The 15,114-nt window shown below is 48.2% G+C and overlaps 2 protein-coding genes across 3 annotated transcripts; one reads left to right on the top strand and one right to left on the bottom strand.

The window, feature by feature from the left end:
* Positions 1-2,208: 2,208 nt before the first annotated feature.
* LOC144467540 (erythroid differentiation-related factor 1) lies at positions 2,209-7,071 on the bottom strand. Of its 2 annotated transcripts, XM_078176393.1 has the most exons (9): positions 6,807-7,069; positions 5,553-6,591; positions 5,065-5,481; positions 4,200-4,991; positions 3,952-4,131; positions 3,497-3,876; positions 3,113-3,431; positions 2,742-3,045; positions 2,209-2,665 (listed from the first exon to the last, which is right to left on the bottom strand). In XM_078176393.1, exons 1-9 carry the CDS (start codon positions 6,837-6,839, stop codon positions 2,524-2,526), a joined length of 3,606 nt encoding a protein of 1,201 aa, XP_078032519.1. In that variant the 5' UTR covers positions 6,840-7,069; the 3' UTR covers positions 2,209-2,523. The 2 variants fall into 2 exon arrangements, with proteins under 2 accessions (XP_078032519.1, XP_078032517.1); XM_078176391.1 differs by having other exon boundaries at positions 3,497-4,131; positions 6,807-7,071.
* A 1,160-nt stretch (positions 7,072-8,231) lies between these two features.
* Positions 8,232-10,071, top strand: Arr1 (arrestin 1). Its single transcript, XM_078176397.1, has one exon. It carries the CDS (start codon positions 8,286-8,288, stop codon positions 9,420-9,422), a length of 1,137 nt encoding a protein of 378 aa, XP_078032523.1. The 5' UTR covers positions 8,232-8,285; the 3' UTR covers positions 9,423-10,071.
* The last annotated feature ends 5,043 nt before the right edge of the window (positions 10,072-15,114 follow it).

Below are 15,114 nucleotides of genomic sequence, written 5' to 3'. Positions count from 1 at the left end.
GACCGCCTGGAAGTCGGGATTGCCGAAGATGGGCGCGGTGCTGCAATTCTGTGACGAGAGAGCGAGCTGTCGATAGCACGGGCCGTTCGCCGTGCGATTTCAATCGCGTATCTACCCGCGGCGCGATAAGCATCTCTCCGCGTATACAACCGAGATTTGTCGGTGATGCGTATCACAGGATTTTCCCGAACATGTCGACCGATTGGAACAACTGCCACCGTCTCGGCGAGATTCCCATCCGGGTGCGCCAGTTCTCTCGGCGAGAGGGAATCGCTATCCTGTACTGGAGCTCACCGACGTTCCCAGCCCTCCCAGCAGCCTGGAACACGGGGATGCCCCAAATATTGTAGCAAAGTAGGGCTGCCGGGTTACCTTGTCGGACCTAGATCCCGGCTGATCCTTCTTGATCATTGAAGAATTCAACGCAGACGCGGTCCAAGCTGTGCGAACTTTCCGAGACCGTTCTTCCGTTTTCTTGGCAAAAGAAAGGATATAGGAAAGAGAAGAAAATTGGAGCAGCTGAGAACAGTATGAGAATGATATCAATGGTTTGATAAAATCCCCGGACGGCGGTACGACATGGTAACATTGCCAAATGTGTCGTCGGATAGTTTCCGAGTCGAGTAGCCGAATCAAAAAGTGGATGCTGCGCGATAGTTGAATGCACCGCGGCCACGACAAGAGTTTCGACGACGTGGTTTCTCTGGGCTCTAGCACGTCGACTTATCGTTTAAGAAATTTTCCCGGCTTATCCGCGAGAGGTTTTCCTCCGTGTCTCATTGCGGGCACGGGGGGGAGGGAGACTAGCCCCCGAGGCGATTTCTCGAACAATATTGCGGATACGAGCGTCTCTCGAATGCACGATAAAGCTCGCGTATATCGGCTTTCGGCGCCGGGGTCAGAGGGGAGATTGAATGGAACGACCGAAGATTTCGATAAGATCGTGTCCTCGTTATGATTTCGAGCGGGTATCGGAACGAGACGACCATTCACGACGCTCCATTTCGTCGGCGATATTGCGGAAACTGTTTCTTCCCTTGGAGGGGTTGTTCGGCCGCGTGACCATTTTGAATTCATGATCAGAGCTAAAGTGACGGAAGCTGATCGGTATCATTTTTTCGCTAGTCGAGAAACAGTTCACTGTCTTAATTTAAAGACTTACCCCGATTGGCACTTGAACATTTCTGTTATTAAAAAATAGAATGCATCTTTTATGTGAACCAAAAATTAATGAAGTTTAAATGTACAAAGAAATTTTCTGCGGCCACGTAATATGGCAAAAGTTTATGCGTTGTTGAAAACTATATAGTATTATTACGAACCGACTAAAAAAAAATTAATATTGAAAATCATTTTCTCAAAGGATAGTTGATTTATTTAAATTTAATCTTGAATATTGGAAGATAGTTTGATGCTAGACTCGTAGTTTGTGCTTCTTCATTAAATAATTGTTTAACAATTATGTCGTCGTAAGTACGTATTAATAATGCAGCTTGGTAATAATGTTCCAAGTGCATAACTGCTAAATTCAAATTCAAACTCAGTACTGTATTGGTGCGCCACCTGGCGGCCATTCGTGACATTGTCAGTTAGCAATATGAATGTGCTGAATGTGCTCTGTGGGGAATGCTGCTATATTTTTTAATCAACCCTTTGATTAAAACCCTTTTAAATGCACCAAAAAGTTAATAAATGTAGAATATATGGTTTTCTGGACAAATTGTGCTAATAATCACATATGGGGACTATGTTTTAAAAGTACCTCGGAAGATAATTTAATAGCACTATATTGGTCACTACAGAAGGACTACTTAATGGCGGTTGGCGGAATAGATTCCTAATATTTCAAAAATAGAATTGCAATTATTCCAGTCCTTAATGAGTGATAAGTGTGGTTATATATTTTGGAAGCATCCATTAATATATGTCAACAACTATTGTACATCTAACCATTATGGTAAGTACCAAATCTCGTTTAATTAGAGTACGAAGTTTCGTCCAATATTTCTTCTAACGACTATTTCATCCAAAAGTAACGTAACACTAACGTACTATAGATTTATTATTTATTGACTCGATCACACCATATCCCTTTCTGTTCCGTGGACAGTAGAACTTTTTAATAATAAAATCCCAGAGTAGTTCGTATTGTAAAAAGTATGAAAATTTTTTATTTATTTCACCGATGCCGGAGAAAGTATTCGTAGGTGTTGTAGCAGTAATTTATTTTTCGTTTTACAAATCAGATTCATATTATACATAAATAAAAGCTCCGACCCGACTATTTACACAGTAGAATAAAAAAATGACCTTCACATCGCGAGGTGTCGTAATGAGTTAATGAATGTTTCCCTTGTTAACGACCAGCGTTAATAACTACATAAGAACCCGTTAAGAGATTGAAAAAACCAATCATGGGAAGGAATCATATTCGTTGGTCGAGACTTGGCGAGTCGTCGATCTGGCACAGATATGATAAATATATATGTATATATATATATATATTTACAAAAGTATAATTATTCAACACTCTGTAGACGGTAACATTTTCTCCAATTCTCGTAGAAGTTGTGCAACGTGCTCAATTAACACGAAACCAGTCATTGTGACCGGTCTCAATGTCCGACTGTAACATTGTTTGTACAAATTCGCCAGTGATTCGCACCTGTAAAAATTAAACAAAAATGGTTAGATCACGTTCACATGCATTACATCTAAGGGATAATTTACAATTTACATACTCTTTTTTGCTACTATTGTTATTTTTCGTGACGGATAGTTTAGTCAAAGATCTTAGGATAAATTGTAGTCTTTGCTCAAGCAACACCACCAAGTTCTCTTCATCCTCCATTAGCTTCTGATCATCGCTACCTTTGCCCTCTGGGGTTTCTTTCCCCTTCTTTGAATTGATAGCATTTGTACACTTGCCCTTTTGTTTGTGGGAGTTGTTCCTCTCACACAATATGTCCACAATGGGTCTGCAGTGTAGTATCAGATCAAGACCGTTTTGGTAAGCTTTCAGTTTCCCATTAAAGCTGGTCGCACCTGCGGCAAAGTACAATAAGAACACGACTCGAGACAGGATTAAAACTACTTTAGAAGATGAACCTACAACGTGCTTGGTGTTCAGCCAATGCAACCCTTTCCAACTGAACCGTCAGGAATTCTGTAGTCTGTTCCAAAGCAAGCAAGAGCTTTCCTGCTTTCTCGTAGTACAGCTTACATAATTGCAAGCTTGTTTTCCTCTTCATGTTGTCTGTGTCTGGCTCAAACTCTCTGTATACGCGATGGTACAAAGAAGCAAGGCGGTGCTGAATGGTAGCTGCGCGGAATTGATAAACAGGCTGCCGTGGTCCTGACGTTTCAGTATCACAGTGTTTCAGTGCCTTTTGTAATATATCGACCACTTCCCTTTCAAGCTCCTCTTCAGTCTAGAACAATGACCACAATAGATAGCAATTACATCACCGAATTCAATTGAATATGAAAGCAGTACCTTGCAACCAGTTACGGGATAGTCTTGCAACAATGTAGCCATAGTAAATAACGTGGTGGACAAATCCCAAGTGACCGTGTCCCAAATCGCAGGGTTCGTCTTCTTAGTTCCTAGGACTTGCAATGCTTTCTGATAGCTCACCAGGGCTTTGTTATAAAAATTTCGTTCTTCAGCGATCTGTTTCACATGCATGTGTGCACAGAGCCGCATAAGTCTTCCAGTATTTGAGTGCAGCAGCGCTAAATTTGCTTCGTCGTGAACTGTCTCGAATGCCTTGACTCCTGCTTCCAAATGATTTAAGGAACGCGCTAATAACGTTGATACTTCATTATTAGAGATCCCTGACGTTTCTTCCGCTAAACTTTCCTGCTGATACCGGGCTGCAAAAAGAATAAAATTATCATGGTTCCTCCAATAACGTTCTCCGACTTCGTATTTTTGACATAAACACTTACTTCCACCCTGATTCATGTATAGAACGCCCAGCTCATTGTGAATGTTGCCTAATCGTCTTAAAAGATTATTTCTGTCCATTTCTGAGGGTTCCAACAATAAGGCTTTCTCATAACACTTATAGGATGCTACTAAAGTAGATTCTAAACTTTGTAAATGTTCTGGCAGTAATTTAACATCACCTAAAACATAAAATCAAACTTCTTTAGCTTTAACCGCACTGTTTTAAGGGTCCAAGTTGAGAACTCACTCGAGTCTAGGTCCTCCACGTTACAGATCTTCTCCACGATCTTTTCTTCAGCCTCGTTCTTCATCTCGTAGTCACTTCTGTGCTTTTCTATGTTACCCCAATCCTGCACAGTCATGAAGCAACAATCCCCAGCTCGACCTAACAGATAACTGATGGACTTGCAATTTACGATTCCGCAAAAGAGCTCCAAAATTTTCTGACAACGCAGAACCGCCAGCATGTATCTCAGAGAAGCCCCGTAATTCTTATTGACGTATTCGTTCTCAGCTAATACAGCAAAGATCAATGAAGCTTTCTCGTACAACAACGTCTTCAAGTGCGCGTTCCAACTTATGTTGTCGCTCTTCTTAGGGGCCTGCCAGGTGGGAAGCGTATCGACTTTCACCTTACACTGTAATGCTTTAGCTACGTTTTCAGCAGGTTCCTCTTTCAACACGATTTTGTCTGACTTCCTCGTTTTCTTCTTGTTCTTCTTATGGTTAGGACTACTAGTTATCGAACTTTCGTCGGAATGGGATCCCTTCTTTTCGTCCTTCAGAGGGGAATATGTCATTGGTATTGCTTGGAAAGGCTTAGCCAAGTTCAAATGAGTCTCTTCGTACTCCTTTCTCTTCTTCTCTTCTTGCTCTGCTTTTTCACGCTCTTCTTCAGTGGTCTCCTCGGTTGGGAAATAGTGTAGACACTCGAGACCTTGGCAGACATGTTCTAAGGCTGCCAAACATCTTTCTTCCACTGACCCAGAAATTGGTGGCGGCTTGTACTTGGGCTCATCCGAGTCTCTGTGTTCTTTAACTAGAAGATGTGACTTAATTTACATGAACAGTTCTCAACTACATGATCCTATAGGCCAGGGAAATGTACTTACTGTTGGCTAATGTTAACGATTTTATTGCAGTCTCTTCATTTTCTATTTCCTCTTCATCTTTCTCATTATCGTGATTTGTGCTCGACTCGCTTTGCGTATCGTCCTCGTCGCTCTGATCAAAAAGTCCTGGACTAGCAGGGTCTGTGTCTGATGGGATATAGAGATCAGACAGCATGAAATGAGCAGACGTTACTATCTGAGGATACTTTTCTTTAGTCAACAGTTGAACACAATTTTTTAGGAGCATTCTGATAGTGCCCTGTTGCCTATGATAGTCTGAAGAGTACTTCATGTTGCGAGCCACTCTATACAACAACATTGCTACGGGCACAGTGAAGGGATTTTGGCCCTTTTCATCTGATACATCGTTGCACAACGATGTTAAATCATACAATTTTACGACATCGTCATCCTTGCCTATATGGTACATAAAGAGATTAGAAAATGCAGTAGTAATAATTATCTAGCATATAGTTTAGCAGTCTCACCTTTAAATAGCCAATATGTATGGCCAGCCTTGGTGGCATTATCTTTTAAGAAACTTAAAATATTCTGAGCAACATCTCTGATTACTTTGGGACTGAATTTGGAGTGATCCAAATTGGGCAAGTCTTCTGTTTTTATTAATTCATATTTCTGCACAATACCGTGCAGATGATAGCACATCACCACTTCCGGGACGTTGCACATTAAATTGTCCAACCAATAGTCTATGCCAGTCAGGACGTTAATGGGCTTAGTCATGTCCCTCAATCTCAGACTTATGCATGGATGAGTCTGCCCCCCAAATATCGGCATATCTGTACCAATGAGCATCTGTATGTTCTCAAAGGTCCACACAATGTTTCTAGCAAAATTGTGATTGTAATTAGGGTCTGGCAATTTTTCTTCCTGAGAAGGTTCTGGTAAACACGGTTCTAACGGTTTCACAGGCAACTGTGGTTTAGCATTTTGCTCCTTGTTGTCTGCCACTACTATAGAGTGATACAGAAATTTGGAAACCAAATTTCTCTGCTGCAAAGTGTTCCTATTATTTGTTTTACGGAACAGAGACTTCTCTTTGTCTCCAAGATTCTGGAATATATGTTCATAGAAAAACTTCTTCAGCCACTCCCAGTCACTCTCCGCTTGTCTCAATAAATATTTATGAATATCAAAATCATCTAACAGTAGTGTGTTCTCTACTCTATGAACCATCATTGATATCACACCGTGACTATAAGGCAGTTTCAATAGTTTCTTTATGTTTTCAGCATCAGACACAACATCAACCTCCCCGACACAGTCTGGAAACATGTGGGCCATACGGAAGCTGGAAAATCCAGTGGTCTGGGACCACACGCTTTGCAGCCCGTAACTTTCTGCAGAACTGCTCAACCAGTTGCTGGGTGGCAGATTCAGGTCTGTGTTGCATTGCAGTTGTGCATAAGTAGCTGGTGTTTGCACAACAGAATATTTCACAACAGCAGTTGATTTCACTGGTTTTTTGGGTGAACCAGGAGGTATGACCAAAGACATTGACTGCATCTGCAATTAAAAATACTAGGATAAGCATGGGAACCTCTAATTCCAGCATCACGGATTTATTCAGGCGAATCTATTTATAAGAAACGTTATTAATAAGGCAGGTGTGACAGAGGCTCGAGTGTTTTGGAGTCATGGAAAACGAAATTTCCCACAAATTTACAATCAATATTACAAGGCGATGGAAAACATTCTGCACTGCACAGGATCTTACTCACTGCGTTCATATTAGTTTCCGCGTTTTCTGACATTTTCAATTTCGAACGGACACACTCGCGTCTACCGCGACTAATTGCTGTGTTTCAAATATTCTAGAAGGAGAAGGAACCAAACTACGGTAATGGGTCCTACTCTTGAACACCTCCAGGCCGCAGCTCGATCCGTTAGCAAGAGTTAATGTAGAAAGTTTCTTAGCTCTGGTTGGCTGGCAATTTACTGGCAAGACGGTGCTGCCGTCGCAAGCAAAGAAAAAGAGAAAACTAGCGAGTAAGCAAGAGAGCATCAAATCAACACAACTACATGTGAAACAAGTCACACTGACGAACGATGCAGCTTGTCTCACTCTACTCTAAGCGATATTATTCTTATCGCGCATATACTCGGTTGAAGAATCAGAGACAAGTGGCGCGAAATCCGATTTTCAAAAAAGTTTCAAATAATAATAAAGTCTTATCTCGTAGGATTTTTAAAAAGGTTGCTGGATTGGAGACCCGAAAGGAAGTCAGGACGAAACCAAAAGTCGTTATGGCTCCTTTTCTTACAAACGCAGGTTTCGCTTACTTACTAACGTTTTAACAAATAAAGGATTGCCGGGCAAGAAATTGTAGCACTAGGTGTTAACTTAGCTTTTATATTGGGCATTTCACAAGGATACAGCTTCGCATTCATTGTAAATACTTGGCGAAAATTACAAGTCGAATATCGCGCCGTGTCTTTTAGGTGGAGCACGAAGGAAATGGATGCGCGAAGAGAATGAAACCGCATGCACCGACAAGTGAGATGGCCTATGTTCCCGTCCGTGTGGATACCCACACATAAAGCCTGCTGCATTGGTTCTATCCCCCTCGATCGTCTCCCGTTCTCTTTTTAAACCAACTGCGCTAAGGTGGATGCGCATCAAACTGGTGGGGATAAAAAGGCGCGCTATGGTGAGTACAAATGGCTCGATACGGTGAGGCATTACTGTTTTAAGAACACGAACGCATAACCATTGGTTACGCGATCGTATAGTTAGGACACAGTAAATTTGAAACAGGTTTCTGCTTTATCCGGTGCCGTGATATCAGCTGACGGTAACACGTTCCTTCTTTGCAACCACGTGAACGGTGATCGGTGACTTACAACTAAGTAGATTAGTATATTTATCCCATTATTTTTTCTACTAGCTTAAGTTAGCTAATGAATAGTGGCAGCAGTAAAGGGTCAGGTGGCATCCAGAAGCCCCGAATATCATCGATCTAACCCGAAGACGGGGTTGGTAGCGTGCGATTCTTGCGATTAGGAGACAAAGTTAGTCAACACTTGAAAAGGTTAGCAACGACGCTAGCAAAAGAGTTTCGTTTATCCGCGACGCAGAATGGATTCGGAAGCCCCAGAACAGTCCAACGTCATTGGTACCCCACGGATATATAAGAAGTCGACGCCATTGCCGCGATTCAGTCGGGGACATCGATAGCCGGGACTGGGCTCGTTTGGTTATGGTGATGAATTTCAAGGTGTTCAAGAAGTCCTCGCCGAATGGCAAAATCTCCCTGTACCTGGGCAAGAGGGACTACGTCGACTACTTGTCCGGGATCGAGCCGGTGGACGGTGTGGTCCTCATCGATCAGAACTACGCGGACACCGGCCGGAAGATATGGGGCCAGCTGATCTGCTCGTTCCGCTACGGCCGGGAGGAGGACGAGGTGATGGGCCTGAACTTCCAGAAGGATCTCTACCTAACCTCGGAGCAGCTGTACCCGGCCCCACGGAAATCGGAGGATAACCTGACGAAGCTGCAGGACCGACTGCTCAGGAAACTAGGCCCGAACGCCATACCTTTCACCTTCAAGTTCCCACAGAGCGCTCCGTCCAGCGTGACCCTGCAACCGGGCGAGGACGAGAAAGGCGAGCCCTGCGGCGTCAGCTACGTGGTGAAGATCTACTCCGGCGACACCGAAACCGACATCACCCACAAACGGAGCACGGTGACGATGGGCATCAGGAAGATCCAGTACGCGCCCACGAAACAGGGCCGCCAGCCGTGCACCGTGGTACGAAAGGACTTCCTGCTGAGCCCCGGCGATCTGGAGCTCGAGGTCACTCTGGACAAGCAGCTCTATCAACACGGCGAGAGGATAGCTGTGAACGTGTGCGTGCGCAACAACAGCAACAAAGTGGTGAAGAAGATCAAGGCGTTGGTGCAGCAGGGCATCGACGTGGTCATCTTCCAGAACGGCCAGTTCAGGACGGTGATCGACGCGGTGGAGACGCAGGACGGCTGCCCGATCAACCCCGGCTCGAATCTGCAAAAGGTGCTCTACCTGACGCCGGAACTGGAGAAGAACAAGAACCGACGCGGCATCGCTCTGGACGGAAAAGTGAAGAAGGACGAGGCGGAGCTGGCGTCCAGCACGCTGCTGCTGTCGCCGGACGTGCGCGACTCCTTCGGCATCGTGGTCTCCTACGCCGTCAAGGTCAAGCTGTATCTGGGCGCGCTCGGCGGAGAGCTGTCCGCGGAGCTGCCGTTCATCCTGATGCGACCGAAGCCTGTCGACCGAATCAAGGTGGTGAACGCGGACAACGAGGTGGTGGAGGATTTCTGCGAGGAGAAGGTGAAGCCGGTCGGCAACTAGGCAGGGTCACGTCTGCACCCGGGCCTGCACCCGGTGCAGCAGTTGGCTCGGGTTCAACGTGGGGACACGGGCAAGCTCGGGAATATTCTGGGAAAGGCAACGCGTCCGCGACTCTCCGTATTATGTTGTTAAGGATCGCCTAATCCCTGCCTACTCTCCTCGTCCTCCACCTGGCTCCCCGTGTAGACCGTAGACGATCCCCGTCCTCTCCTTCTTGCGGAGCTCCTCTTAGACGTCCAAGAAATTCGTATCGATCGCCGCCTGTATGCTAGGTGAAAGTGAACCGAGCGACGCAACTGGAACGCGACCCTTTCGAAAGAGCATGCAACCGATATCCGTACCTCTCGTTTGCACAGTAGCATCCTGCGATTGTATAAAAAAAAAGAAGAAACGAAGAGACAGAGAAGAAACCAGGCAAGACCGAGCCGAGGCACGCGACGGAAAAAGGAGATGAAGAAGAAGACCGGCCTCGTAGAATCTGGACCAAATATATACATATACATCTGTTCTAACGTTACGCAAGCGAGTCTACTTTCTACCCACCCGACGCTTAGGCGCTGTAGGACTGCATACAGTGACTCATTTTACCAAGATTGTCCGCTTTACCGATCATAGGGAAGTTATTCAATAAAATTTGTAGCAATAAAAACCGAACGCGCCCTGTTTTTCTACGACACGTTCGTGTTGCCGGCACGCCGGTGCTTCCAGCACCGTTAAAACCATTAACGGCTCGAGCGGCCGCTTATATATTTGGCAGAGCGTTATGCAACCCGACCGTTTCGTCGCAGCTCGAGCATTCGTTTCGAGCCCCGTTCGAAACTATAGGAATCATAATGATATTAAGCCGAGCGTGTGCGTTCATCGGATAGGGTACCAACAAAACGCCTCGGTCGAGGCACTTGGAAGGCATCGACGCTTTCTCCGGCTTATTTGCTTATTTGCGTGCTCCGAAACACACGCGGCCGACACACGAATTGTTTTGCGAATCGTTCATAGTCCATCGAACGAATTTCCACGGTTCGATTCGCTGCCGTGTCTCTTCCGCGTTTCCATTCCACGGACGAGACGAAACGATTCCAGTTTTAAAAGGCGAAAGCGTGGCGTCCTTATCGCGGCGAGTGTCGCCGGTCGATATTCTCGCGTTCGCGATTAATCAGCGATGGAATCGGCGACGCCGTGCTGATCGAAGCGCGAAGAGGAACAGGCGTGTCCGCGGGCCCGGCCACCTCCGCCGTCTCTCGAATTTATCTTCCGGGCCCGGAAACCCTCTCGAGTGTCCTCGAGCGTGAAAACGCACGCTCAACAAGTACTACCGCTCGAAAAATTAATATCCCGGCCACTTGGTGACACGGGACCGCGTACACGGTGTCGGGAATGTATCTGCGCGGGGAGCAAGGTACATACTTCCGCGCGAGGGACGAAGGGGATGAAACCTACGATGCAATTTGAAGGCGAGCCTCCTTTATTGATCAACCACGTTTCTACGTTCCTTAAAAATTAATGAAGAAGAAATTTGAGATATTAATGATTCACCGTTTTCAGGGAGTATATTCTTCAATTAAAAAAGGATTGATGAATTAGTTTTCCAAATGTTAGTCTTGCAAGTTTGAAAAAAGTTTGGTGAATAAAACAGGCAATTTTTAAAAATTTTGAAATTATATTTTAGCCAGAGACACGGAGAAGATCGAATTGCAAAACGAAGAACGTCGAGTTTTTCAAAACCCTGATCCATCAAACGGCAGGAAAGGGTTTTCACCGCCGCAAAAACTAGCCCCAATCGAGCAAACACGCTTTACCACTTCCGAGGGCCATTACGAAATTTTCCAAAAATGTCTCCTCGCAAGAAAGCACCGATCGCTTTCGCGATTAGCTCGGGACGAGCGGTAAGGCGATAGACCGACCCGGCTAATTTCGAACGACGGGATACTCGCGCGTTTCCGGGATTTACCACCCCGTAGAAGTTAACGAGCCACTCGGCGGCGGGGCACGGTAAAAACTCGTTGCAGGCGATATCGATTACGCGATAACAGCGTGAACGGTTGCGCAACGAGCAGTTTCCGCGGGACCGGGTCTCTTTTTTTCTTTCTCCCTGCTCGCGAAAATGCGGGCTCCTTGGAGGACAAGGTCGCTCATTTTCGATGACGCAACGGCGACGGGACCGGTTCGTGGCCTAGAAAAATACGACGGCGGGCCTGTGTGTGTTCTGGCTGGGTGTCCCCGTAGGCGATCGATCGCATCCGCGCCGAAACGGAGTCATCCGCAATTTCGTTGGGGCCAAGGGAACCGCGGACTAGGAGAGAACAGAGGATACGCCGGGCTCCCGTAGGACGTAGGGCGGGTCGCGCGGGGTACGAAATGGTGGACCCCGGTCGCGGGCATCGGCGGGCCTATATTCGGCGTGGAAGGCCGCAGGTATACCGGCGACAAATCGAAAGAAACGAGAGACGGGAATCCTGCGATTCCGGCGTGGAAGAAGAAGAAGGAGAAGAAGAAGGTCCTGGCGAAGGGCAGCGCCGCGCCGCCGTCTCGGCGATGCCACCCTGTACGTGTGTGGTGGGCGTTGGAGGAGCAACGGTGCTGAAGCAGGACGAAGCGTCGCCCGCTCGTGGAAGAGCGAGACGGTGCGATCAAGCGAGTCGGGGGCGTGAGGGGGGTAGAGAGGGGCGGCGGCGGCGGCGGCGTTATGGTGGGAGACGCGGAGGAGATAAAATTAGAGAGAGAGGTCGGCGAAGGCGGCGGGACAGAGAGCCCAAGGGGAGAGTAAAAATCCGTGGAAGGAAGAAGGAGGTCGGCCGCGAAACGGGGAGAGAAGACCGAGAGAGACTCGAAGAAGGGGTCGCGGAGGGAACGGGTGATCGAAGGAACCGGGAGGGAAAAGGAACCCGGAGAGAGAGAGAGAGAGAGAGAGAGAGAGAGACCGGGGGAGAGATAGAGGAAGCGAGACGGCGGTGAGTCGTGGAGTCCGTGCGCGACGAGGAGAGCGACACCGGCGACGAAGAGAGAACGAGACGATAAACTCGGGGTTCGGGCGGTCCGCAGGCTAGACCGGTGCGTCAGTCAGGCTCGAGACACCCGCGAGAACGGAGCGTTGGGTGGTTTGCCTCCCCTTTAGTTCGGTACGTACGTTCGATGCGCCCCCTCCATCCATCCCCTGGCCACCTAGCAAAAGTCTCAGTACGAGGCAGTGTCGCGTAGAGTGTCGTCCGAGGCGTATTAAGGCCTCTCTTTCTCTCTGGTCTCTCCGAAACACCCGGTCTTTGAACCCGGTCTCCGTACCCGGTTCCCCCGATTCGATCCGGTGCTCCGACTGCCCCGGCATACCCTCGTGTTCTGCGACCAGTGCCGGTTTTTCACCGAGGATCCCGCCGGTGAACCCTGCAAAGAGGAACAAGCAGAAGAAGGCGGAGAAGAAGAGCGTGCCGTGGTTCGGAGGTGGCGGTGGAGACTACAGCTTCTGCCAGGTTTTCCGCTTGCGAGTTCCACTGCTCCGGGGCGAATCTCCCGCAAGGAAGAACCGAGAAGACAGTGGCGGCTACGCTACGCTAGCAGCCGAGTGAGTACCCCGCGGAGCCTTGACTCTGCCCTTTCTTCTCTCTTTTTCTCCCTTTCTCGCTCTCTGTCTCTCTAGCTCTCTCACTCTCTCGGTCTCTCCCTTTCTCTCTCTCTTTCCCTCCGTCTGTCCGTCTTTCTCCATCTCGCTTTGGATGGTGCATTTTTCTCCGTTCGTCCTCCCCGGGCTCTCTCTGTCGGGTCCTCTCCCTGTCTGGATTTTTCTGGCCAGGACCCGGCACTGGCGCACTTCTCGCTGGTCCGTGGCCGTCGAGCAACAGAGAACAGACACCGGCGAAAACTCACCGATACACGACGAGTTTCTCTGCTCCCGCGGCAGACGGTGGCATTGATTTCCTCCTCCCGTCCTCTCGCGCGCCGCCCGCCCTTCCCTCCTACGCGCTGCGTGTATACGCACGCACGATCCTCGTAATTTCGAGCTGGAGCCCAGCACAAGAGAGAGAGAGAGAGACGGAGAGAGAATGAGAGATAGAGAGAGAGGCGACGAGAGTCGTCCTCCTCTCCTCTGCTTTGTCATCGAGCACGCAGAAAGCGAGCCGGGCCCTCGATCGTTCGATTTAAACCACCACCGGCGGCCTTGAACGCCGTCGACCGCGAAATCGATGCGCACCGAGCTCCGAAATAATCGGCGACGTTTTCTCCGCGCGAACAAGGATGATCCCCCCCGTTCGCAGAACAGCCCAGGATTTTGTTTGGGGCCGGCGCGGCCAGGGATCCGTTCCCCCGACACTCAAATATTTAGTCGAAAACCGCCCGATTTGTCTCCGTGTATTTTCGGAAGCCCGGCCTGAAAGATGTTTGTTTGCTCGCGCCGGATCGTTCCCAGCCCGAGATCGTTCCCAACCGCTTCCCAACGGCTCTGCTCTCGCTACCAACGCCTCTTCTCTGCCGCTCGGCGCGACCGAGAGGAACGAGTTTCTGCCGACACCGACCCGACTCTCTCGGACTGGACTCCTCTCCTCGACGGGACCCGTAGTTTCACGCGAATCCTCTCGCGCGCGACCTTGGACTCGCGCCGCGGGTCCGGCCCGGTCCCCGGCGTGTTCAGGGGCAGCGAAACAAGGGGGCCAAGAGGTTCTTGGGAGTGCGATCACGGAGACGTACGTTTTTCACCAAGGAACCGATGGGATCCTGCCGACAGAGCTACCGCGAGCGCGTCGCTAATCGCAAGGACGAGCCCGGTTGTATCGATTACCGGCGAACATCGGTCGAGATATCTCTATTTGTAAATAGAACACCGCCGTCCCGTGCGGGATTATAGCACCGGCGATGTCTCGCCGGCACACGCTGTTTACTTTAAAAGCGAGAGTGTTTGCTCTTATCGGTGGGGAGAGAGCAGTCGGGCCACCTGAATTCTTATTCGATTTTCTCGGGGAAATGGTAAATGTTGACTGTCCTCGAGTGGGATAACGGTCTGGCCCGGTTGAAAGCGACAGTGACTCGCTTTTATCAGCCGATTAGTCTTTATGATTGCCTCTAATCGCAGATGCAAGTGTTCTTCTAAATCGCAATCGACGTGAAAATTCGAAAAGTTGTGTAATATCCTTGCAACAGTATTTGGTGCAGTCTACTAAAATCCTTTGACACATTAAGCTACAGTATAAATTCTCTTATTACATATTACAGTCTTTTATCATTTCTAATTTCTTTACATATATTTTACATTACTTTCTTTCTAGTAATTACGCCAGATCGACCTAAAACCAAGTAACATGAAACTAAAAAATTCTCGAAGTACCATCGCGTTAGCTCGGAGCGCCATTTCGCAACGCTGTCGGAGCAGAGAGAGAGAGAGAGAGAGAGAAAGAGGGCCTCCAGGCCGTGTACCTTTTAGATGAGTCGCGAGTTGTGTCGGTGAGTGATTTCGCGGCCAGGTGATTGGCAGCGCGTTATCGCGCTCGTACCAGAGCTCGGAAATCGAACCGGTCGAATCGTCGACCTCGAACGACCGCCGCGCCGCGCCGCGCCGGTTTCCAATACGGTATTAGTCACGCGTGTACTTCGACGAATGAATATTTCAACGTTACGACGCGCGCCGTTGCCTGTGCAAACATTCCGTGGCTGGTATTCGCGTGGAAAAACGGTTAATTCAGCGATACCCCGCGCGACGAATAATACCCGG

Source organism: Augochlora pura, chromosome 3 (assembly GCF_028453695.1).
Source record: "Augochlora pura isolate Apur16 chromosome 3, APUR_v2.2.1, whole genome shotgun sequence".
NCBI lineage: Eukaryota > Metazoa > Arthropoda > Insecta > Hymenoptera > Halictidae > Augochlora > Augochlora pura.
Note: the sequence above shows the minus strand (reverse complement) of the source record. Positions and strands in the feature narration are given on the sequence as shown.